The sequence below is a fragment of the Macaca nemestrina genome, chromosome 2 (assembly GCF_043159975.1).
Source record: "Macaca nemestrina isolate mMacNem1 chromosome 2, mMacNem.hap1, whole genome shotgun sequence".
Taxonomy (NCBI): domain Eukaryota; kingdom Metazoa; phylum Chordata; class Mammalia; order Primates; family Cercopithecidae; genus Macaca; species Macaca nemestrina.
In genome coordinates this window covers 48,807,616-48,833,324 of record NC_092126.1, presented here as the reverse complement: position 1 = coordinate 48,833,324, position 25,709 = coordinate 48,807,616, and the positions used below count along the sequence as shown (strand labels likewise).

Sequence of the window (25,709 nt, the reverse complement as noted above, 5' to 3'; positions counted from 1 at the left end):
GTCTTTGATGATGGTGACATACTGATGGGGTTTGGTGTGGGTGCCCTTCCTGTTTGTTAGTTTTCCTTCTAACAGTCAGGACCCTCAGCTGTAGGTCTGTTGGAGATTGCTTGAGGTCCACTCCAGACCCTGTTTGCCTGGGTATCAGCGGCAGAGGCTGCAGAAGATAGAATATTGCTGAACAGCGAGTGTACCTGTCTGATTCTTGCTTTAGAAGCTTCCTCTCAGGGGTGTACTCCATCGTGTGAGGTGTGGGGCATCGGTCTGCCCCTAGTGGGGGATGTCTCCCAGTTAGGCTACTCAGGGGTCAGGGACCCACTTGAGCAGACAGTCTGTCCGTTCTCAGATCTCAGCCTCCGTGTTGGGAGATCCATTGCTCTCTTCAAAGCTGTCAGACAGAGTCGTTTGCATCTGCAGAGGTTTCAGCTGCTTTTTGTTGTTGTTGCTGTTGTTTAGCTGTGCTCTGTCCCCAGAGGTGGAGTCTACAGAGACAGGCAGGACTCCTTGAGCTGCTGTGAGCTCCACCCAGTTCGAGCTTCCCAGCTGCTTTGTTTATCTACTTAAGCCTCAGCAATGGTGGGTGCCCCTCCCCCAGCCTCGCTGCTGCCTTGCGGGTAGATCACAGACTGCTGTGCTAGCAATGAGGGAGGCTCCGTGGGCGTGGGACCCTCCCGGCCAGGTGTGGGATATAATCTCCTGGTGTGCCCGTTTGCTAAGATCCTTGGTAGAGCGCAGTATTGGGGTGGGAGTTTCCTGATTTTCCAGGTGTTGTGTGTCTCAGTTCCCCTGGCTAGGAAAAGAGATTCCCTTCCCCCTTGTGCTTCTCAGGTGAGGGGATGCCTCGCCCTGCTTCAGCTCTGGCTGGTCGGGCTGCAGCAGTTGACCAGCACCAACTGTCCTGCACTCCCTAGTGAGATGAAACCAGTACCTCAGTTGAAAATGCAGAAATCATCTGTCTTCTGTTTCGCTCGTGCTGGGAGTTGGAGACTGGAGCTGTTCCTATTCGGCCATCTTCCCTTCTGGATTTTCTGATGAGAAACTGATGGTCAGTCTAATTATTAAACCTTATCTAGTTAATGTATTAGTTCTCTCTGCCTGTTTTCAGGATTTTAACTTTATCTTTTTAGTTTGTAGCTATTTCATTATGATAAGTCTTGGAGTGGATAGTTTTAGTTTATCTTGTCAGGGATTCACTGAGCTTTACATATCTGTTTGTTTATATCATTTGCAAAATCAAGAAAGTTTTCAACCATTTTTCTTCCAATATATTTTCTGCACTATTTTTTTTTTCCTATTCTTCTGATACTCTGATACCAGTAATGTTAACCTTTGGTATTATCCTACTGAGCCGTAAAGTTTAGTTCATTTTTTAATTTAATAATTTTCCTCTCTGTTCTTCAGACTGGATAATTCTGTTGATCTGTTATTAAGCTCAGTAACTCTCCTTGTAGTCTGCATTTTTTATTGAATCCATTCAGTGAATTTTAAATTTTTGTTACTCTACTTTTTAGTTCTAAAATTTCCATTTGCTCCTTTATTGCTTTTATTTCTTTGCTGAGATTTTCAATCTTTCCTCTTTACTGCCAACCCAGTTTTTCTTAAAGCATCTTAAAAACAGATGCTTGGCCGGGCGCGGTGGCTCAAGCCTGTAATCCCAGCACTTTGGGAGGCCGAGACAGGCGGATCACAAGATCAGGAGATCGAGACCAGCCTGGCTAATATGGTGAAACCTCGTCTCTACTAAAAAATACAAAAAACTAGCCGGGTGAGGTGGCGGGCACCTGTAGTCCCAGCTACTCGAGAGGTTGAGGCAGGAGAATGGCGTAGACCCGGGAGGCAGAGCTTGCAGTGAGCTGAGATGCGGCCACTGCACTCCAGCCTGGGTGACAGAGCGAGACTCCGTCTCAAAACAAAAACAAAAACAAAAAAAAACAGATGCTTTAAGTTGTCAGGTAATTCCAACATCTTTGTTATCTTGGCATTGACATCTCTATTAGTCTGTTCTTGCACTGCTGTAAAGAAATACTTGAGACTGGGAAAAGAGGTTTAATTGGCTGATGGTTCTACTGGCTGTATAGGAGCATGATGCTGGCCATTTGCTGGCTTTTAAGGAGACCTCAGAAAACTTACAATCAGGGAAAAGGCAAACAGGGATCTATCAGTTCGCATGGCCAGAGCAGGAGGAAAAGAGAGAGTGGAGAGGTGTCACAAACATTTAAACAACCAGATCTCATGAGAACTGTTATCATAAGAACATCACTGGGGGTATGGTGGTGCTAAACCATTAGAAATTGCCCCCATGACCCAATAACCTACAACGAGGCCCCACGTCCAGCATTGGAGATTGCATTTCAACAGGACATTTGGGCAGGGACACAGATCCCAACCATATTATTCCGTTCCTGGCTACCCCCCCCCAAAATCATGTCCTTCTTACATTTCAAAATAAAATTGTGCCTTCCCAACAGTCCCCAAAGTCTTAACTTATTCCAGCATTAACTCAAAAGTCCACTGTCCAAAGTCTCATCTGAGAGAAGGCTAGTCCCTTCTGCCTATGAGCCTGTTTGTTTGTTTTTTCTTTTTAAATAAAAAAAAGTTATTCCCAAAATACAATGAGGGTAATGAGGGTACAGCAATTGGGTAAATACTCCTGTTCCAAAGGAGAAGTCAGCTGAAAGAAAGGCTGCATGCCCCATGTAAGTCCAAGTCCAAAACCCAGCAGAGTAGTCATTAAATGTTGAATCTCCAACATAATCTCTTTTAACTTCATGTCTCACATCCAAGGCACACTGATGCAAGTGGTAGGCTCTCGAAGTCTTGGGCAGTTCCACCTTTGTGGCCATGGCTGCTCTCATGGGCTGATATTGAGTGTCTATGGCTCTTCCGGGTGAAGGCTGCAAGCTGCCGGTAGCTCTACCATTCTGGAGCCTGAAGGATGGTGGCCCTATTCTCACAGCTACACTAGGCAGTGCCACAATGGGGACTCTGTGTGGGGACTCCAACCCACATTTGCCCTCCACACTGCTGTAGGAGAGTTTCTCCATGAGGCTCTCCCCCTTTAGCAGGCTTATGCCTGTACATCCAGGTTTTTCCATACATCCTCTGAAATCTAGGCAGAGGTTCCCAAGCCTCAGCTCTTACACTCTGTGTACCTGCAGGCTTAACACTACATGGAAACCACCAATGCTTAATGGTTTCCACCCTCTGAAGCAGCAGCCTGAGCTGCATCCAGTGCCCTGTTAGCCATGGATAGAAGTCCCCAGCTGGGACGCAAGGAGTAGTGTCCTGAGGTTGTGCAACATGGCAGGGCCCTGCCCCTGGCCCAGGAAACCATTCTTCGCTCCTAAGCCTCCAGTCCTATGATGGGAGGGGCTGCCTCAAAGGTCTCTGAAATGCATTCAAGGCATTTTTTCCCATTGTCTTGGCTAGGAGCAATTTCTTTCTTTCCAGTTATGTAAATTTCTCAAGATTGCTTGAATTCCTCCACTGAAAATGAGTTTTTCTTTTCTACTGCATGGCTGGGCTGCAAATTTTCCAAACTTTTATGCTCTGCTTCCCTTTTAAATATAAGTTCCAGTTTTAGGTCATTTCTTTGCTCACGCGTATGAGCACAGGTTATTAGAAGCAGGACACATCTTGATGTTTTGCTGCTTAGAAATTTCTGCTGCCAGATACCCGAAATCATCATTCCCAAGTTCAAAGTCTCACAGATCTCTAGGGCAGGGCACAATGTAACCAATTGCTTTGTTAAGGAACAGAAGCACCTTTGCTCTAGCTACTAATACGAAGTCTGTCATTTCCCTCTGAGACTGCATCAGCCTGGACTTCATTGTTCATATTACTATCAACAATTTGGTCACAACAATTTAACAAGTCTCTAGGAAGTTTCAATGTTTCCCTCATCTTCCTGTTTTCTTCTGCGCCCTTCAAACTGTTCCAGCCTCTGCCTGTTACCCAGTTCCAAAGTTGCTTACACATTTTCAGGTATCTTTATAGCAATACCCCACTCCTTGGTGCCAATTTTCTGTATTAGTCCATTCTTGCACTGCTGTAAAAGAATACCTGAGACTGGGTAATTTACAAAGAAAAGAGTTTAATTGGTTTACAGTTCCACAAGCTGTACAGGAAGCCTGATGCTGGCAGTCTGCTTGGCTTCTGGAGAGGCCTCAGGAAACTTACAATCATGACAGAAGGCAAATGGGGAGCTAGAACTTCACATGGCTGGAGCAGGTGGAAAAGAGAGATGGGAGAGATGCCATACATGTTTAAACAACTAAATATCATGAGAACTCTTATCGCAAGAACAGCTCTAGGGAGATGGTGCTAAACCATTAGAAACCACCCCCATGACCCTATCACCTCCCACCAGGCCCAACCTCCAGCATTGAGGATGACATTTCAGCATGAGATTTGGGTGGGGACACAGAGCTGAACCATATCATCATCTTTCGATTTTCTTTTTCCACATCAGTGGAGGTTTTTCTGGTTCTTTTTGAACTATAATTTTATATTCTGTTGTAGTCATTTTGCATATTATTTTATGAGATTCTGAGTCTTACCGAAATGCCATGGAGCTAATTGATTTTCTAATTATTTTGGCAGGCAGTTGATCCACTTGGATTGAGGCCAAAAGTTCTGGCCAGCCTTTTGTGAGTTATGATTTCAATGTCAGTTAATTTAATATTGAAAGTCTTTGCCAAGATATTTAGATCTCTTTAGTGTGTGCACAACCCTTGGCCAGTCTGAGACCTGAGCAGTCATCTCCTTTATTCAAGTTCTAAAGTCTTTGTTAGGATCAGATGTTTAGGATCAGATCCATGCATTCATTACTTCTGGATTAGCTGAGGAGTTCATAAACAACTTTGCAGGGACAATCCCAAGCTGCATCTTCTTCATGATCTCCTTGCTACTTACCAGTTTTCTGGGTCTCTTCTATTTTGTTTTTCAGCCAGAAAAAATGAGGTTTTACTTACCCTTTTCATCTCTGTGTGTCCCTCAAATTCATTTGCATTCAAGGCCAAATCACAGGAAGGCAGAGAGTAAACATGTGACAAGGTGCACCCCATTCTTTTGGAGCCACAGCTCCTTATGTTAAGAGGAAGATTTCTCTCCTTTAGTGTTTTCCACACCTGCAGGCCTTCTCTGATAAAATTACTGCTTTCTCCACAGTGAGACTTCCAGGATCAGGGACATGACAGAATGGAGAAAGTAAAAAATTTAAAAAAAAAAAAAAAACAGTGAATTTTCCAACACTTTTTGAACTTTAGGGATGCTCATTCCCCTGCTCGAGCCAGAAGTAGAGGGCTTCTCCTGGAGCTGTCTGCATCTGGAGTCTACTACTATGTTTCAGGATGCCTTGAACCACTATTGCGCCGGGGATACCAGAGAAAAATATGAAGCTTACTCTGGTTTGATTGTACTTTTTCTGGTCTTCTGTCCCATGTTCTTGCTACTTTTTAATTTCCAGGGTCTTCAAATAGCTGTTCATTCGTTCTGTTTAGGTTAATTAATTGTATTTAGTGGGAGAGACAGGTTGGTATCTGTTTACTGCATCTTATCCATAACTGGAACATATGACCTATTATGTTTTTTGGGTTTTTTAGTTCATGGGTAATTTCTCTTCAGACTATAAATATATTTCAAAACCTTTACCAAGTAGAAATTGAAAAAGAACACAGCAGAACAGCCTACTTTCCTATTATAGGGTATAGTAGTGAGACGTGCTTGATAGTTTGAAAGCACCGTGAGGGTGAGGGGGTATGAAGGAGAAGGCAGCAAGTATATAGAAGGTAACTTTCAGTAGTGTTTGTTTTGTAGAATACTAAGTTGGCCTCTGATGCTGGTTTTTTGACCCATAGTTTCCAGGTTATAGAGTTATAACCTTGAATGGGTTGCTTAAACTCTGTGAACTTCTGTTTCCTGGCCTGTATAATGAAACCATAATAATTCACCTCTGTCAACATATATGAAGTTCCTGGCACATCATAGATGTTTAGTAATTCATATCTAAAACTTAAAGAAACTGAGAGTTTAAAATATGGCAGGTCATTTGGAGTCACAATCAGTAGGTAATCCTTAACATCTTTATAGCCAGCTACTCCTTTAAAAAATGCCTTAAAACTTCACTAAAAATATTAGAAATTTTCATTTTTAAGAATCTCCATTTTCTGTTGGGCCCCATTCAAGTTAGCTTTAAATTGAAATGTAACAACAGTTATCTGTTCAAAAATTTTGAAATATGACTGTTTTACCCAGCTTTTTAGTGCTGTGATTTACTGTTATAAATAATTTAATGTATTCAGTTACTTCTACATAGCAGTGTTCCCAAGATAGTATGTGGCCAAGAGAATTATATTTTGTAATCTATATTATAAGCAGCAGCACAATGAAATAATATAGATAAATGTGAAAGTGACAAAATTTGTAAATTCAAAGGAACTGTGTCCCATGTAAATTAACTAATGATAAAAAAGCTTTTAAATAAATGAAACTTAAAAATATAAAGCCTTGTTTTTGTCAAAGAAATTGATGTATGTAAACTTCATCAATCTTGTGGTACATCATCATCCAGAATTTATAGGCAGTCAAATATGGGGAAATGAAAGCATGTCCAGAGATGTGGAAGCATAATTCAAGCTTCTAATGTAGATTTTCTTAAAAGATGTAGCATAAGTTTGTACACAGTAAAAAAACCTCATTAGGCATTATTTATTGGGTACCTACCATATGCAGACATGACTCTATGTACTCCAAATTGGAAGAGAGGAAGTCAAGCCATCTTCATAGATTATATGATTCTGTACCTAGAAACTTCCATAGTCTCTGCCCAAAGGCTCCTAGAACTGACAAACAACTTTGGTAAAGTTTCAATGTACAAAATCAGTGTACAACAATCAGTATCATTTCTATACACCAGTAGTGGCCAAACCAGGAACCAAATCAAGAATGAAATACCATACACAATAGCTACAAAAAGAACAAAATATCTAGGAATACAGCTTACCAGGGAGGTGAAAGATTTCTACAATGAGAATTACAAAACACTGCTGAAAGAAATCAGAGATAACATAAAAACATGGAGAAACATTCCATGCCCATGGATATGAAGAATCAATACCATTAAAATGGCTCTACTGCCCAAAGCAATGTACAGATTAAATGGTATTCCTATCAAACTACCAATGTCATTTTTCACAAAATTAGAAAGAAATGATTCTGAAATTCATATGGAACAAAAGGGGCCCAAATAGTCAAAGGGATCCTAAACAAAAAGAAGAAAGCCAGAGGCGTCACACTATCTGACTTCAAACTATATTATAAGGCCACAGAAACCAAAACAACATGATACTAGTACAAAAAATAGACATATAGAACAATAGAACAGAAATAAAGCTATACACTTACAACCATCTGATTTTTAACAAAGTCAACAATACCAAGCAATGGGGAAAGACTTCCTGTTCAATAAAAGGTGCAGGGATAACTGGCTAGCCATATGCAGAAGATTGTAACTGGACACCTTCCTTTCATTATATACAAAAATCAACTCGAGATGGATTAGACTTAAATGTAAGACCTAAAACTATAAAAGCCCTAGAAAAAAAACCTAGGACATACCATTCTGGACATAGGCCTTGGCAAATATGTTGTGATGAAGTCTCCAAAAGCAATTGCAACTAAAACAAAAATAGACAAGTAGGACCTAATTAAACCAAATAGCTTTTGCAGAGTAAAAGAATAGTATTTCCTATCAACAGAGTAAATAGACAACCTACAGAATAGGAGAAAATATTCACATACTAAGCATCTGACAAAGGTCAGATATTCAGAATCTATAAGCAATTTAAACAAATCAACAAAAACCCCATTAAAAAATCGGCAAAGGTCACGAATAGACATTTTTAAAAAGAAGACATAAACGTGGTCAACAAGCATAAGAAAACAGGGTCAACATCAGAAACCATCAAAGAAATGAAAATCAAAACCACAATTATATACTATCTCATACCAGTCAGAATGGCTATTATTAAAATGTCAGAAAATAATAGATGTTGGTGAAGTTACAGAGAAAAAGGAATGTTTATACACTGCTGGTGGGAATGTCAATTAGTTCGTCCACTATGGAAAGCAGTTTGGAGATTATAATAGAACTGAAAACAGAACTAGCACTTGACCCTGCAGTCCCATTACTGGGTACATCACTGTACTGGATAAAGAATATATGGCACATATACTCCATGAAATACTGTGCAGCCTTAAAAAAGAAGGGAATCATGTCCTGTGTAGCAACATGGATGCAGCTGGAGGCCATCATCCTAAGGGAATTAACACAAGAACAGAAAAGCAAATACTGTATCTTCTCACTTATAGTAGGAGCTAAACATTGAGTACACATGTATACAATGAGGAGGACAATTGACACCAATGCCTTCTTGAGGGCAGAGGGTGGGAGGAGGGTAAGGGTTGAAAAACTACCTGTCAGTTACTGTGCTCGTTACGTGGGTGATGAAGTCGTTTGTACACCAAATCCCATTGACACATAATTTAGCCATGTAACAAACCTGCACTCATTCACCCTGAACCTAAAATAAAAGTTAAAAAAGGAAAAATAATAACAAAAGACTACACCATTAAAACATGTTTTAAATTTCTTCCCTTTTGGAGCTTATCTTCTAGCTGAAGCGTCAATCCAATTTAATTCTCTTTAAAGTTCTTACCTCTTTAAAACTGTTTACTCTTTTACTGCTGTGAATTTTCTTCCTCCTGTCCCTCTCCTTCTTTCCCTCTCTCAGTGTCCTTACTAGGAGACTCCCTGTCCACTGTCCCACCTCTTCTGCTCCCCCTCACTCTCTCTGTTACACAGTAACACCTCCAAGCAACAAAAAGACAATAGTATTTCCTTTTTGGTCCAGTGACTTTGTTGAGCCATAGTAGGATGGCAAAGACCCCAGCACTCCCTTTCTAACTATGATCTCCCCTTGGGCCACTTTCCAGGGAGGAATGTGATCAGTTCACAATATGTTTTTAAGAATTCCCGGCATGCATACACATAGAAACATAAACCTGCACACATGCACACATGCACACAGGAAATCCACCAAAATTTTAAGAATAGTTATTTTGAGAAAGTTGAATTAAGGGTATAGTCACATTTTTATACTTTTATTTCTTGATTTTCTAAAAATGAAAACATATTACTTTTGTAATCAGAAATATGTATGTATGTGTGTGTACCATTGTAACCATTACACAATTACTATTATTATTATTACTATTTTTAGCAATCTAAGTACAGTATTGCAATTCATTCTGACTCTAAACACCCAGAGTTTGCAACTCCACAGGCTTAGGGGCCTCCTTCCTAACAAGACTGCCTTCACTTAAGACAAGTTTGAGGATCTCCAGGCCACCCACACTTCTGACCAACTAGCTACAAATTCAGGTGTTCCCATCAATCCCTCAGGTTTGATCATTTCCTAGAATGACTCACAGAACTCAAGAAAGTGCTCTACTTACGATTAAAGTTTTATTATAAACGATAAAAATCAGGACCAGTCAGTTGAGGAGATCCATGGGGTGAGGCCTAGGAGGGTCATGAACACAAAGCTTTCATGCCTTCTCTCTGTGGGGTTAGGATTCATCACACTCCCAGTACGTTGATGTGTTTACCAACCAGGAAGCTAACTAGAGTCAGGTTTTTTATTGGGGTTTCATTACACTGGCATGATTACTTGAATTATTGGCTTCATGGACTGAACGCAGTCTCAAGGCCCCCACCTCCCTGGAGGTCAGGCAAATATGACATTACTCAAAGCTCCAGTTCTCTAATCATGATTCTTTCTGGCATGATCGGCCTCCCTATTATGTTGTCACCTTAGCAAAATCTCAGGTATGGTCCAAGGACCCACCAAGAAAAACAGAAACACTGCTATTACTTGTGAATTCTAAGAGTTTAGAAGTTGCTTTCCCAGAACCCAGGGCAAAGACCAGAATAATTCTCTTTTATGCAATATTATGTTACATGTAACAACTAAAATTGATTAGCTATCACTTTCTATGGAGACAGAAGAAAATAATACATCAGACATTTAGCAACGTCTAGTAGATAATTCTTTTTAAAGCAAGGTGTATACATTTTCTTAGACCTATTAGCACTTATATTCACCCAGCCTAGATACTTGTGATGTATTAGAGGGTTTAAAAAATTTAAACATTTAAAGAATATTTATATTTTTATTTAGTTTCATAAAGACTTTCTTATAAATAAAATGTTTTATTACTTCTAATTACTTACACATATATTAGCTCATTTGCATCTTATACCATGAAGTACTGTACTAATATAAACAAATATTCAATTTTCACAGTACAAAATTATTTTTAAAAATCTTAATATTTATATGTTGATATAATGAACACTATATTATTTTAATTTTTGGAATATGCCATTAACATAATCTTCATTTTCTGATCTTTTTAAAGTTTACTAAAGGACATCCATCGTCTGCATAATATAGGTAATGTCACTATCCTGAACTGAAAGCAAATTTTGTAGCCACTTAAGGTGTACCCTAACTCATTTGTCTTTCATTTAGCTGCAAATAGGAAAAGCCCTTTGGCAATATCTCCATTTTTTTTTTTCTCCCCACTCCTTCGACTTTGAAATTCATTACAAACAGTGCTTATGAAATCCCATTTGCTAGAACATTACTGGATATAGAAGATGGGAATTAGTGGTGTCAGCTCAGAACCCAGAGTAGAATCTTACATATAATATGTGCTGAGTAGAATCATACAGTAATACATGCTGAGTTGCTGACTGGCAGACAGCTTTTTTTTTTTCACAATACCACTATTAAACACACACATTTATTCTTGGGCTCTTCATCAGTTAGTATGTCTTACTAGTGAAATAGTAGTAATAATGCAAGTTTATTGAAGATTTTTTTATATGGTAGGCACTGTTTTAAGTGCTATACAAATGTAATTGTTTTAGTCTTCACAATATTTCTGTGAGGTTGATCCAGCCATCGTCATCCCCATGATTAACAGGATAACCTAAGAACAGATCAGTCACTCAAGATTACACAACGATCAGAAAAAGACCTGAGATTTGAACCCACACTCTGGACCACGGTCCATACTGTCTGAAGTGTGCTGGAATACACTATTTGTAGTCACACAATCTTCTGCTTTTCTCCAGGTATTCTTAAGGGAAGATTAAGATGGACAAAGACTATAATCTCCTATCAGTTACATAATAAACACAAAAGAGATATCATGGTAGCTGATATAGGACTTTGCAGGAGCGAGGTATTTTTCTTGTCCCTGCTAAGAAGCGGAAGGAATTGTTCATTGATGTGCTTTCTTTTCTCCTTGCAGGGTTAAAGGCACTGGAGACAGACACGACCCAGAGTTTTAGAATGCATATGCCATTTCCAAGCCTTGTGCCTGGAGATTCTCACTGCCCAGAGCCTCCCTTGCGGAGAGGCCAGGACAGCTTCCAGTAAATACTCTACTGTAAAGATCTAATCTTCCTTTTGAGTTTTGTGATTGAATTCTCAAATACCCCTGGTGTGAGTTCTAGAACTTGTGGTTGTATTGAGTTCTGAGAGTGTGTCACTGTTTACAATGGTGAAATTGACAAGCGAGCATATAACACAGCTGCGCTTGTTGGGTGCTGCAAGTGATATCCATTTAATAGCATATAGTAAGATACAGCACTCTTGCTATAGGATGCAATTTAAGATATCAGGGCTGCCTTGCAAGGCAGCAAACCTCAATCTCACCAACCTTGTCTTATCTAGCCCATGTCTTCTTTCTCTCTTAATGGGCAGCCCAGATTCCCCTGTATGCATATCATGCCCCTAAAATACCAAGGCCTATGCAATTAACAGCTCTCCAGACTTTGTAATACTGAACTGTTATGGAGATACAGCTCAGTTTTCCAATCTGGTTTCTGACAGATATAAAGCCAAAAATCAGTTTTTTCAAGGTAAGGCACTTTTTGTTGTTGCTAAGTGATAGGGAAATCTGAAGCGATTCACTGAATATTAAAGGAGGATTAAGTTAGCATTCATGCTTCTACCAACTGGAAATTATCCTGTCTTGCACAGTATTTTGGTTAAAACTATGTTGTAAAATTTTATAAGAAAAGGAATAGAATATAGGGTGGTGAGAAAAAAATGCTAGCAGCTCAGACAAGATGGAAGGTAAGCAGACTTCAAGTGTCTGAAGCTTGTGAGGCAATATGTAGGTATTTTTCTTTTATTTAAACTCATTGAGATTAGTTGCTTTGTAATACTTTAAATATTTCTAAAATTTTATTAATTTTTTCAAGTTATCATTCAATTACTTGAATTAGATTTGAACACTTAATAATGCCTGGCATTGTTGAGAACTGTTGTTTTTGTTTACATTGAGTTAGTCTCAGACATGCCTGATCATAAGGATCACCTGGAACTGTGTTAAAGGTAAAGATTTCCAGGCCTGGACCCCAGAGGTGCTACTTTAGCTTTGGAGTCCAGAATTCTATATTTTTTCCAAGTTTTATTTTGAAATTAAATATTTAAAAATTAATATTCAAATTCATTTCTTCATTGAGATTCAGCAATTGTTAAAAGTTTGCCACTATAGATAGCTAGATAGGTGATAGGTGGACAGATAGATAGATATAATAATTTGGCCTCTTTTCACTAAGACATTTAATTATCTTTTGTAATTAGTTTCCACTGTGGCTCCTTGATAGCTTGTAACCTATACTGTAACAACAGACCATTACTTGGAAGAAGCTGACACTCAACATATAACTGTCAAATGGTTCTTGTTTATTGTGAAATAATGCCATACATATAAATATGCATATTTAAACATGTACATACCCTTTAAAAACTAATGACAAGACATTAGCCTTGTTCTTATCACCCTAATAGAACTTTAATATTGGCAGGAACTTAGGGTTGCTTGTGGACCACAACTAAACAGCTACCCCTCATCACTTCTTTACACATAACCCTTTTATGAAATTTTATGTTTTTAATTCCCTAGCATTTCGTTATAAAGTTTTCCTCTATATATTTATCAGATAAAGTGCTTTGTTTAGAATTCCTGCTACTGAACATTCTTATGTGGAATCATACTACATGTATTCTCCAGTGATTTGCTTTTTCTGTTGTGTTGTAATTTTGAGATTCATCTCTCTCCACCTGCACAATTGTAATTTGTTTTCACTACAGTATACTATTATATCATGTGAATGTACCAGAATTTATTTATTCAGTCTACTGTTGATGGACATTAGGCAAGTTTTCGTTCCTTTTAATATGAATAGTGTTATCAAGAACATTCTTGTCTCTATCCTGTGTACATGTGCAAGTGTCACTTGCAGGTACATACCTAGGAGTGTCTAAAGTTCTGGAAGGCTGTAGTCATTTTCCTCAACAACAGGGATTACCATCATTAAGGAATATAACTAACTCCTTGAACTCCCTTGGCTGGTCCAGAATTGGGTCTGACTTTTTGGTATGTCCCAGAATAAATAAATAAATAAATATATATATACACACACACACCCCCACACACATTTATATTATGTATAATTATATATTATGTGTATAATTTTATATTTAAATATTGTTTAATATATTTAAAATATAAATGTAAAAATGTATATAACATATTAAGTATATATTTAAAACTTTTTACATAATATATATTATATAAAAATAAATACATATCTTTAAAAAATATATTTTTTAAGCTTCGAGACACATAGGGCACTGTACAACAAACTCCAGCTCCAGAGGTGAGTGGAGATGGTCCAAGACTGGTTAAACTTTCACCCATCTTGGCAAGACAATCATTTCAGCTGGGAATCTGCATACTGGCTCATACTATGGCAATTTTCATTGAGTCAGCTCAGTGCCCATATTGATGACTCCCTCATACGGTGTTTGAATGCCTCTTTGACCTACTCTAACTTGATACTTTTTTACTGCACTTGGACGACACAAATGACTCTGCATTCTTATAAACATGATCACATATTGAAAAGTACATAGGCTTAGGATTTAGAAGCACTTGCCTTTAGCAGATTTGGCCATTTACACATTAGAGAGTTGTTATAATCAGAGATATATGAAAAGCATTGGGCCCTTTGCCTAACATTTGATAAGCATTCAGTAAATTATAGTCTTTGTTGATATTCTTGTTGTTATTCGTCATTACTCAGAACTCAGAAATTCAGATATACTGAAATTCCCTTCTCTAATAATAGCCACTTTTTTTTGCCTGATTGAATTCAGAAAATTTTACCTTCACCCTCATTCCTTGTTTCAAATCTCATCTCAACTTCTAGTCTCCTTCTCTGAGTTATTCTCATAATGTTCTTATACATATTTTTAATTTAAATGTTTAACTTCTTTTGGTCTCTTCCTAAACATAACATGTCCTAGTCTAAACTTTCAATTTTTTACCCTCCTTCATCCCCACTATCCTCCTCTCTAGTTTTGTTAATAGCATCACCATCAACTCAGTTACCTTGGGCTAAAACTCAGAATCCTCTTCCACTCCTCTCTTTACCTTAGTCCAGCAGCAACTCCTGGAGGCCCTGCTTCCAAACCGTGTCATGCCCCTGACCACTCCTAATCCTCTGCAGTGTCACCTCCCCTGTCTAAGCCGGCGTCAGCTCTCACCTGGATTGCTGCTGCCATCCCTCACTGCTCCTTGCTTCTACTCTTTCTCTCGGTGTATGGTGTCGATCAGATCTGATCACTCCACTGACTGAATCCTCCAGACTTCCCAGTACCAAATACCGAAAATGCCAACCACCTTGCCATGGCCTTCAGATGAGATCAGACCTCTCTGTCTCCATGTCTTACCTCAGTTCCCTTCACTCACAGTGGCCCAGTCACTCCTAACCGCTTTCTTTTTTCCTCCCATCAATATCTCAAGCTCACTGCCATCTCTGACCCTTTGCACTAATTTCCTATCTTCCTAGAACTCTCTTCCCACAATTGTAGTGTAATGTTTATTTTTCATAGTTCAAACAGCTCAAAGGTCACTTCCTGAGGCAGGCTCTCCCTGACTCTTCTAGAACTAACCATCCACGTTTCTCTTAAGCCTGTTACATTGTTTTCCTCATAACTGTACTATCTATAAAGTTAAACTTCAACATTTCTTGACATGTTTTTAAAAATCTCATCCTACTACAATATAAACTGCAGCACAGTAGGCAGCAGAGTGTCTGCTTCACTGCTGTACTCTCAACATCTATTTAGTGCCTCGTACATAATAGGTGCTCAATAAGTATTTGTTGAATTAATGAAGGGACAAATGTAAAGTAACTGGAGGTTAAAAAAAATTACAGAAGTCCTTACCTGTGTCACTGAGTAGTAATACTATGTATTATGTATATATTTTAAAGGCATTAACATTTTTTATTTTTCAGGATTAATTGGAATTCTTCAAAATGTCAGGTAAGTTTTTGTGAATAAATTTGAATATGCTTTATTTTCAAATGTGAATTTTGTGATTATTTTCCCTAAAGGTGGACTTTATTTCATTTTGATTTTTTTTGTTTAACATTTGGTGAATATAAATACACGTGTGTGTGTGTTGTGTATATATGTGTGTATATATGTATGTATATATTTATTATTTATGTATATAGACGTTCCTATCATTGTCAGAAAAAGATTAAAAAGAGACTTACAGTGGCGTATGTATCTACTGAATAATCTTTGAAGTTTGTGGGGAAAATTAGGTAATAAAAAAAAAGCAAGATTAGGAAAACGATTCTGCCAAGAGAGGTTGTAGTAATAAAGAGCCTGTGGCAAGGCCCTGCCTTGGTAGAGGAGGGTGAAAGTAGGCCTTGTATTTTCTAGTAGCTTACATAATGAGAGAAAAACCACATTTATGGATTTTTGTTTGCTAGTCAACTGGTTGTTTAGGAAACTCAGCTTTTTTTGTAGTAAGCTCAGAGAGAAATTGGTCTCTAATCTCAATAAGAAGACAAGGTGCAACATCATGAAACTGACTTCAGTACCTCCCTTGCAGCAATTACTGTGACCTAGATTGCTTTTAGAAAGAATACAGTGAAAATATGAGTCACTGGAGATCTAGACTGAACTATTGCTAATTCAGTTATATGTAACACCACTGTTTATTAAACCATTATGTGTTTATGGTGTTACGTTGTGAATTTTTTTAGACAGCACTTTCCAAAAAGAATTAGGAAAAAAATCAGCTTCACTCTCTAAATGCCTGTGTTCTCCATATTATGTAATGGGAAAAATAATTTTTGCTCTTATGCCAGGAATTTACTTTGTAGGTAAGAGTTAGCATCAGGGCATTTGAACAACTGGTATAAAAGCTCATTGCTTTGATCACAAGCACAATATAATTGTTTAGTTCTATTTTTAAATATGTGTTCAGTTTGAAAATTCATGAAATTTATTAATAGGTAGTGTCTCATATATGATGAATTCTTTTTATAGGAAATATAGGAGTGTATTTCCAGTTGATTATATTTTTTGATGCATACCAATAAGAAAAAAAAAGAATACATTTTGTCATAATATTATTGTTTCTTGTGTAAGTCATGTTCCCTCTCTTCTGCTGAAGGTGTAGTGCCCACAGCCCCTGAACAGCCTGCAGGTGAAATGGAAAATCAAACAAAACCACCAGATCCAAGGTCTGATGCTCCTCCTGAATACAATTCTCATTTTGTACCAGGTGGGTTAAATATTCATAAAGAATATTCTCCTTTCCTAAAAACCATACTAATGATTAAAATTGCTTTTTAAGTTAACAAATTAATTGACTGATTTAATAAGTAAATAAATATTGGATGCCGATAGGGTGCCACATAGTTTACTATCTGTCAGTTAGAATATATTCCTATAGCCATAGGATTTACAGACTTTTAGAAGGAAGTTGTGCAAATATTGATGACATTCTCTCCATTCTATATGGAGATATGAAGAGAGTGTTGTAAGGACACAGAAGACAGTATCTGACATTGCCAGGGATTTGAGGAAAGCCCTGACTAAGGAGGTCAAGTTTTGCTGTCATGATAAAAATTTCACAAGCAAAGAAAAGGGGGAAAGGACTATCCTTAGCAGAAAGAATCATATGTCCAAAAGTACAGGGTCATGAAAGTCTGGTATGAGGCATGCATGAGACACATGGCAGATGTGCAGAGAAATGGAAGTGAATGGCCATGGGTGCTGATTAAGGAGCTTATCTTTCTGGCAAATATTTTTATAAGTCTGCATGCACTACTGGTGATGTCTTGGGAGAATGAATACTTATATAGTGCTAGTGTAAATGTGAGATATTTCAATTGTTAGAAAACAATTTGGCCAAGTTTAAAATTCTAAAAATTAAAAATGCCCTTACTTTTGGCCAAGGAAATAGTTTCAGTTACTCTTGTCTTTAAATACATTTTAATGACTTACGTAATGATGTAGATACTGCAGTAATATTTCTTTAAAATATATATTTAAGTGTATATTTAGAAGTAGAAACCATTGCATTATGCCCTGAAGGGGGAAAAGAAACCCTGATATGTACAATATAATGGCAAAAGTTTTTTTTTTTTTTTTTTGAGACAGAGTTTTGCTCTTGTTGCCCAGGCTGGAGTGCAATGGTACAATCTTGGCTCACCACAACCTCCGCCTTCCAGGTTCAAGGAATTATCCTGCATCAGCTTTCGGAGTAGCTGGGATTACAGGCGTGCGCCACCACACCCAGCTAATTATTTTTTTCAGTAGAGACAGGGTTTCTCCATGTTGGTCATGCTGGTGTCGAACTCCTGACCTCAAGTGATCCTCCCACCTTGGCCTCCCAAAGTGCTGAGATTACAGGTGTGAGCCACCGCGCCTGGCCAAAGATTTTTTTTTTTTTTTTTTTTTTGGCTCTAGGCATATGATTCATGCAGCTCAGGTGGCTTCTGCACCTACAGTGTTTTCTGAAAGCATCAGGATTTCCTTTTTTCTCTTTTCCTAATGTGTATGTGTGTTATGAGGATAAAATGCATTATAACATACTGCATTAATAGCTCAACCTCTCCTAAATCCAAGGTATTAAAAATTAAATTATTAAATTATAATCATGCTTTATCTGATAGTTTCTCTATATGTCACTTCAGTGACTTCCAACATGATATACAAGATCTATCTTGTATTTACCAATTACTCTATATCCAAAAACCTGGACTCTACTAGAACAGAAACTTCACCATTTCTGAGAAAAACCTTGGTTATACATCATGTTCTCATCTGATAAAGCATATGTCTATTCTTCTCTATATCAATAATTCAGCAAGAGAGTAGGCTACATCCTTCAAATTAAATGACAAGATAAGTTGTAAAAATATTTTAGTTCAGACCACACAACTAGTGAATTTTCAGTTATGAAATACAGCAAAATTTCGCTCTGATCGCCACCTAGTGGCTAGACTGTAAACTTACAAAAATTGTCACTGTGAGTCAAATTAAGAGTCTTGAAATCTGTACTTGAATTATGTAGTGTTAATGAATTTATCTAAATTTCTTTACATAATTTCAATTTGCATTATAGTGTTGGATATGTGTTCCCACCAAAAATTATTTTATCCACTATTCTTTTTTGAAAGAATAGTTAAACCTTTGTTATGTTTAGTATTAAAGAGAAAATGGCATGATTTCCTGATGTTCAAAATAACTAGGAAAACTCAAATCCTATCAGGCAGTGTTTCTTACACCAGTATTCATACGCCAACACTCCATAACAGAGGTCTTTATTTACATAAGTCTGAGATGCTATAATTACACGAAGTTAAACATATTTTGTTTTGTTTTGCTTTGTTTTCCCGCAGAAGCAATCAGAACTCTTATGAAAACTTCAAAGCTTAGAAGAAAGTATAATATACCAATTTCCCACATATAATGTGATCATATTTTTTCCTTCTTTTATCTATGGATAATACATACTTATAACAAAAATCATTCAATTACATAAACGTGTATTTAATTTTAAAATAAATATAAATTTAATTTTAAAAATATAATCTCCATATGGATAGCCTCAAAATCTAAATAGTAATTTTTTTCTGATTTATTGATCTTCAAGTTTTATAACATGAGGTGCTTTTATATTAAAAGTACATGGTAAATTAATCATTAACTAATTGAAGTGATATAATTAATATTCTTGATAATTCGTATGATTTTTAGTTGCATTGTTATTTTTAATAATGGTTAAAAAAAGAAGGTAGGGATATCTGATTTCTAGTCCAACTTGGATACTCTTAAATACAATTCTTAAAAGAATTAAAGTATATGCTTCATGACAAACTTAAATACATACTTTCCTTCACTTTTTTCCAAATACATTATACTTTTTTCTCACTTAACTCTAATTTGACATTGCTTCCTGTTACCATTCTTTTTCCTTTAGTCTGCTTACTCTCAGTTTCTGTCAAAAACTGTGTTCCTACTCTTAGAAGCTGTTGTTTCCAGAATTATTTGGTCTACTCCCCTGGTCTTCCCTGCCCTTCCCTGTCTCCTTCTCTCTCCTCTCCCAGTCACCCTTCCTTTTACACACTCTTCTAAGTGATCTTGTTAATACTGAAGGTTTCCTTTTCCTTCATCACTTATGAGCTACATACCCACAGGTCATGTCAGTCTGCTAGTCTCTAAACTTGCACTTCCAACCACCTATAGACTGCTTCTCATGAAAAACCATCGAATCTCAAACTCAATGACAATCAGCCCAACTTTGTTATCTTGCTTCTAAACTCTATTTTTTTCCTCCATTCTTCCCACACACTAGAGGCCTGTAGGATCCCAAGCCAGAAACTTGAGAATCTTTTCTCATATCCAGTCCACTTCAAAGTCAATGTTGTATCTTAAATGTCAATTACCATTTCTCCACTCTATGTTCCTTTCACCAAAATCAGCCTTCCTTGCCTTCTAGCCAGACCTTTGCAAGTACTTCCTACCTAATCTGACCTCCTATATAAATAATTCTAAATGTAAAACTAATCACTTTACTTTGCATTTGATTGGCATAAAGTTCAAAGTCTTTCATAATCTTCACTGCATCCTATCTTTCTAGCCTTGTCTACTAAATCTCCACACACAGTGGTTTGTCTTGCAATAGTGAGCCTCCTCTATGCACCTGCTTGTTCTTGTCTGTTTGCCTGTGAAACCTTTCCCCATCATGGAGATGCTGGCTAGGTCTAGTGGGTTAGCACCTATGTCATAGTATACCTTCTCTGCATAGGTTAGGCATCCCTCCTGTCTAATCCCTTAACACACTATGCATCTACCTATGATTATGCCAATTACTTGCTTTGTGACCATTCACCTTTTTTTATACATCTTTGTAGCCTCCACAGAACTTGCTGCCCTTGGAGATAGGCATGCATTTGTATGTCTTTCTGTCTTATATTTCTAGCAGCAAGCACAGAAGCTGGTCCTTGAAATGGGCTTGAGGAATATTTCATAGATAAAAGAATCTTTGATTTGTCTCGTGACCTTGTTTTTAGTGTTAGTAGAATTTCACGATTCCTGACTATTACGAGTGGCATTTTTATGAGTAACCAAAATGTCTTAGACTTCACCTTCAAAGACGACTGGCTTTCACAGTCTTGGTTGACCCCAGACTACTGCATAGTCCCATGATGTCCCATGGAGGTGAAAGGGTAGAACTTAAGGACTTAAAAATAGCTGCTAGCTAGAGATGCCAATCCAGTGCATAGGCCCAAAGCCCTCCATAGAATCACGCCTGGTGTGCTCTTCTTCCTTGCCTCTGATCTAGGGGGAGTATTAACATGATGTATTTAAGGACATTTCTGCAGTCAGAATGCTGGAATTCTAATTCTCCTCCTTATACATCAGCTAGTGACATTCACCAAGTTATTTAACCTCCCTATGCCTCAGTTTTCTTCTCTATAAATTAAGGATAATAATAGTATCTACTATATAGAGTTGATGTAAAGATTACAAGATTTAGTACTTGTAAAGTTGTTAGAATAAGGGCTGGAATATGATGAGAGCTCAATGAGTGTTAGTTATTATCTTTCTTTTTCTTTTCTTTTTTTAATAAACATAGCTTTCTCTAATAGGACTTTCTTCCAGATCTGGATGGTATCCAGGATCCAGTTCTTTGGGGGCTCTGAGAGAGACCATAATCTCCACCTTATCACATTTAAGTGAATTTTTAATTCTGCAAGAGTGACCTTTTCAAAAACCAGCTGCTAATGGGACTGTCTACATTTGTATGTTTGTTTGTTTGTTTTTGAGACAGAGTGTTGCTCTGTTGCCCAGGCTGGAGTGCAGTGGCGCAATCTCGGCTCACTGTAACCTCCGCCTCCCGGATTCTAAAAGATTCTCCTGCCTCAGCCTTCAGAGTAGCTGGGATTACAGGCACGGACCACCACACCCGGATAATTTTGTATTTTCAGTAGAGACAGAGTTTCACCATGTTAGCCAGGCTGGTCTCAGACTCCTGACCTCAGGTGATCCACCCACCTCGGCCTCCTAAAATGTTGGGATTACAGGCGTGAGCCACGGCGCCAGCCGGGACTGTGTCTACATTTTTCAGGAGATGTCAATCCCTTCCCTACAAAGCTGTGTGGCATTGCTCTTTGATTACAAAAGACAGAAGATTGGCTAGTCCTATAGACCTACAGTTCCCAAAACTGAGTTTACTTAGGGAAATGTAATACCATTTGTGGAGCTGTAACAATACAGCCCAAATTGGGCTTCTACTGTTGTAGCCTTGTTCATTTTTGCACACTTATCTGGACACGAGGTGAATCTCAGCTTTTAACATCTTTCAGCTGTCATCTGGACCGAAAATCCCATAATTTTTGGGCAGATACACAAAAAAACCACATATACATACATATACACATATTACAAGGAAAAGCGGTAATTTTCAGAAGGAAACTACAGTTTAACCTATATTTAGGTAAGATTTATTTTTTTCTTCAAGGTGGAAATCTACAGAGAAAAATCTCCATAGTAAAAACAAGCACTTATATGATTATACATTGCAATGTTGCAACATTGTTTCCATCTTTTTCATTTCAAAACAGAATCTTTGCTTTCGTTTTATTAGTTAAATAAAAGGATCTTTAGATCATTGGCTTTCCAATATTCTTGATGATAATCTAATATAACACATAGTGAACAATACATATATATATATATTTAATATATTTATATATAAGTAACACAAGTTTCACCAGACAACACTAAATATAAAGTGAATATATAGCACACTAATAATACAGTTTCATATTTTCTATTTTATTCTTCTCTAGTTGACTATATTTTCAAAATTAATATTTGAATTATTAAATTGATTTTAATGATCTATGAATATTTCTTCAGTTTGCAAAATGCTGTATCAAAACAGTGTTTCTCAAACTTAGTAGTTGATAAGAATTGATGAAATATCAGACAAGGCCGGGCGCGGTGGCTCACGCCTATAATCCCAGCACTTTGGGAGGCCGAGGGGGGGTGGATCACGAGGTCAGGAGATCGAGACCATCCAGGCGAACACGGTGAAACCCCGTCTCTACTAAAAATACAAAAAAAAAAAAAAGAAATATCAGACAAAATATACTTGGAGAAAAAAATTATTACTAGAGCTGATGGTCATTTTGTAATAATGAAAATGCCAATCATCACGAAGACAGAATGAGTATAAACATATATATACATAAAAACAGTGCTCCAAAATATATGAAGTAAAACTGGTAGAATTGAAGGGTGAAATAGATAATACAATAAATAATAGTTGGAGACTGTAATACCCCACTTACAGTAATAGATAGAACAACTAAGCAGAAGATCAAAAAGGAAACAGAAGATCTGAACAACACTATAAACGAAAATGGGCACAACAGACAGTCTACGACAGACATTCTAGACATAATAGCATAATAGAACACTCTGCCGAACAACAGCATAATACACATTCTTCTTGAAACATACGGCATTCTACAGTATTGTGGTTAGGTCATGAAACAAGTCTCAACAAACTTAAAACAATTAAAATCCTGTAAAGTATATTCTTCTACCACAGTGGTAGAAGAATACTTTTAAATGACAATAGGGGCAAAAAAAAATCACACACAGGCAAATTAGAACATACTTTGAGATGAATGAAAACAAAACACAGTATACCAAAACATATGAGATATAGCTAAAGAAGTGCTTAGAGGAAAATTTATAGCTATAAACACCTCCATTAAAAAAAGGGAAGATATCAAATCAGTAATCAAACTTTCCACTTTAAAGAAAAACCAAGTCAAGCAGTAGGAAATAATAAAGATTAGAGCAGAAATAAATAGAAAAAAGAAAAATAAACAAAATCAGCAAAACCAAAAAATTGTTCTTTGAGAGGATCAACAAAATTAAGAAACCTTAAGTCAGACTGACCAAAAATAAAAATGAAAAAAGCACCTCAAATTACTAAAATCAGGAATGAGGCTCCTACCACAGAGAAATTGAAAGTATCTTAAGGGAATAATATGAACAATTGTTTGTACAATTTATTGTATGCCAATAAATTAGGAAACCTAGACGAATGGACAAGTTCCTAGAAAGATGCAAACAATTGAAATTGACTCAAGAAGAAACAGAAACCCTTAACAGACTTATATAACAAGTAAAGAGATTGAATTTGTCATGTAAAACTTTTCCACAAAATATAGCTAAGGCCTAGATGGCTTTAATAGTGAATTTTGGCCGGGCGCGGTGGCTCATGCCTGTAATCCCAGTACTTTGGGAATCTGAAGCAGGTGGATCACCTGAGGTCAGGAGTTTGAGACCAGCCTGACCAACATGGCGAAATCCCATCTCTACTAAAAATACAAAATTAGCTCGCACGCACCTGTAATCCTAGCTACTCGGGTGGCTGAGACAGGAGAATGGCTTGATCCCGGGATGCAGAAGTTGCAGTGAGCGAAGATTGTGCCACTGTACTCCAGCCTGGGCGACAGAGTGAGACTATGTCACAAAAAAAAAAAAAAAAAAGGAAATTTTACTAAATGCTGCATGAAGGTTTTAATACCAGTCATTTACAATGTCTTCTATAAAAATTAAAGAATACTGAATTCTTCCTAGCTAATTCTACGAGGCCAGTATTACCCAATTAGCAAAATCTGACAGAGATCACAAGAAAAGAAAACTAAAGATCATATCCCTAATAAATACAAGATCAGACTTGCACAATAGATTACTAGCAAACCAGATTTAGGAACATAAAAAAGGATTAAATGCCATCACCAAGTGGGATTTATCCCAAGGTAAGAATGGTTTATCATATTAAATATCATATTAAAATCCATCAATGTATGTGCTATTTTAATAGAATATAGTACAAAAACCACATGACCACATCAGTAAGCACAGAAATCACACTTGACAAAATACAACATCCTCCATGATAAAAACATTTAAGAAACTAGAAATAGGAGGAAGTCCCTCAATCTGATAAAGACTACCTGTGAAAACTCACACCAAACATTATATTTAGGAGTAAAGACTGAAAACATTCATTTCATCTAAGATCAAGAATGAGACAGGGTATCTTTCTTGCCACTTCTATTTAGCATTGTACTGGAAGTTCTGGCCAGAGCAATTAGGCAAGAAAAAGAAAGAAACAAAACTATCTCCATTCGCAGAAGAAATGACCCTATATATGTAAAAAGTCTAAGTTGGGTGCAGTGGTACACTCCTGTACCCCTGTAGTCCCAGCTACTTGGAGGTTAGGGTAGAAGGATTGATAGAATTCAGGGATTTGACATTGCAGTGAGCTATGATCATACTACTGCGCTTCAGCCTGGGTGACGGAGTGAGACCCTGTCAAAAAAAAAAAAAAAAAAGCAAAACAAAAAAAAAAACCACGTATACACACAAACAACACAGTAAATAAGCTCAGCAGTGTGTTAGGATATAAGATCATTATACAGAAATCCAAATGTATTTCTATATATTAACAATGAACAATGTAAAAAATTAAAATTATAATTCCACATACAGTAACATTAAAAATAACATACCCAGAAATAACTTTAATGAAAGGAGTAAAATATCTTTCATATTGAAAACTATAAAACATTGTTGAAAGAAACTAACGAAAACTACGTAAGTGGAAAGGCATTTTACAGATTTAAAAAGTAAATATTGTTAAATGGAAATGCTCCTTAAATTGATCTACAGATTAAACACAATTCTTATCACAGTGGAATTTTTTAAATTGACAAGCTATTCCTCAAATAATATGGAAATGTAAAGGATTCAGAATAGCCTAAACAATCTTGAAAAAAGAATGAGAGGACTCACAATTCCCAATTTCCAATTTACTATAAAGCTGCAGAGGTCAATACCACAGTACTGGCATAAAGATAGACATATAGACCAATGAGATAGAACTGAGAGTCTAAGAAGTAAACCCAAACATCTGTGGCTAACATTTTTGACAAGCATGTCAAAATAATTCAATGGGGAAAGAATACTCTTTTCAGCAAAGGATCTGAGACAAATGAGTATCAACATACAAAAGAATGATTTGAAACTGTGTCTCGCCCTATACACAAAAACTCTAAATGAATCACAGATCTATGTGTTTGAAAGACCTATGTCTAAGAGTGAAAACAATGAAACTTTTATAAGATATAGATGTAAGTATTTATGTCCTTGGATTAG

At 37.1% G+C, this 25,709-nt stretch overlaps 1 protein-coding gene across 9 annotated transcripts in view; it reads left to right on the top strand.

The window, feature by feature from the left end:
• The window catches only part of LOC105470017 (phospholipid scramblase 4), a 66,722-nt gene that overhangs the window by 21,346 nt on the left and 19,667 nt on the right, over window positions 1–25,709 (top strand). For 4 of the 9 annotated variants that reach the window (XM_011721714.3, XM_071091082.1, XM_071091083.1 and 1 more), the window contains exons 2-3: window positions 15,449–15,476; window positions 16,624–16,734. In XM_011721714.3, coding sequence (XP_011720016.2) covers window positions 15,470–15,476; window positions 16,624–16,734 — 118 coding nt within the window. In that variant the 5' untranslated portion in view covers window positions 15,449–15,469. Of the gene's footprint in view, window positions 1–782; window positions 1,046–10,482; window positions 10,518–11,382; window positions 11,521–11,547; window positions 11,996–15,448; window positions 15,477–16,623; window positions 16,735–25,709 lie in introns of those variants that run through there. The other 5 variants (XM_071091078.1, XM_071091079.1, XM_071091077.1 and 2 more) reach the window with 5 other exon arrangements.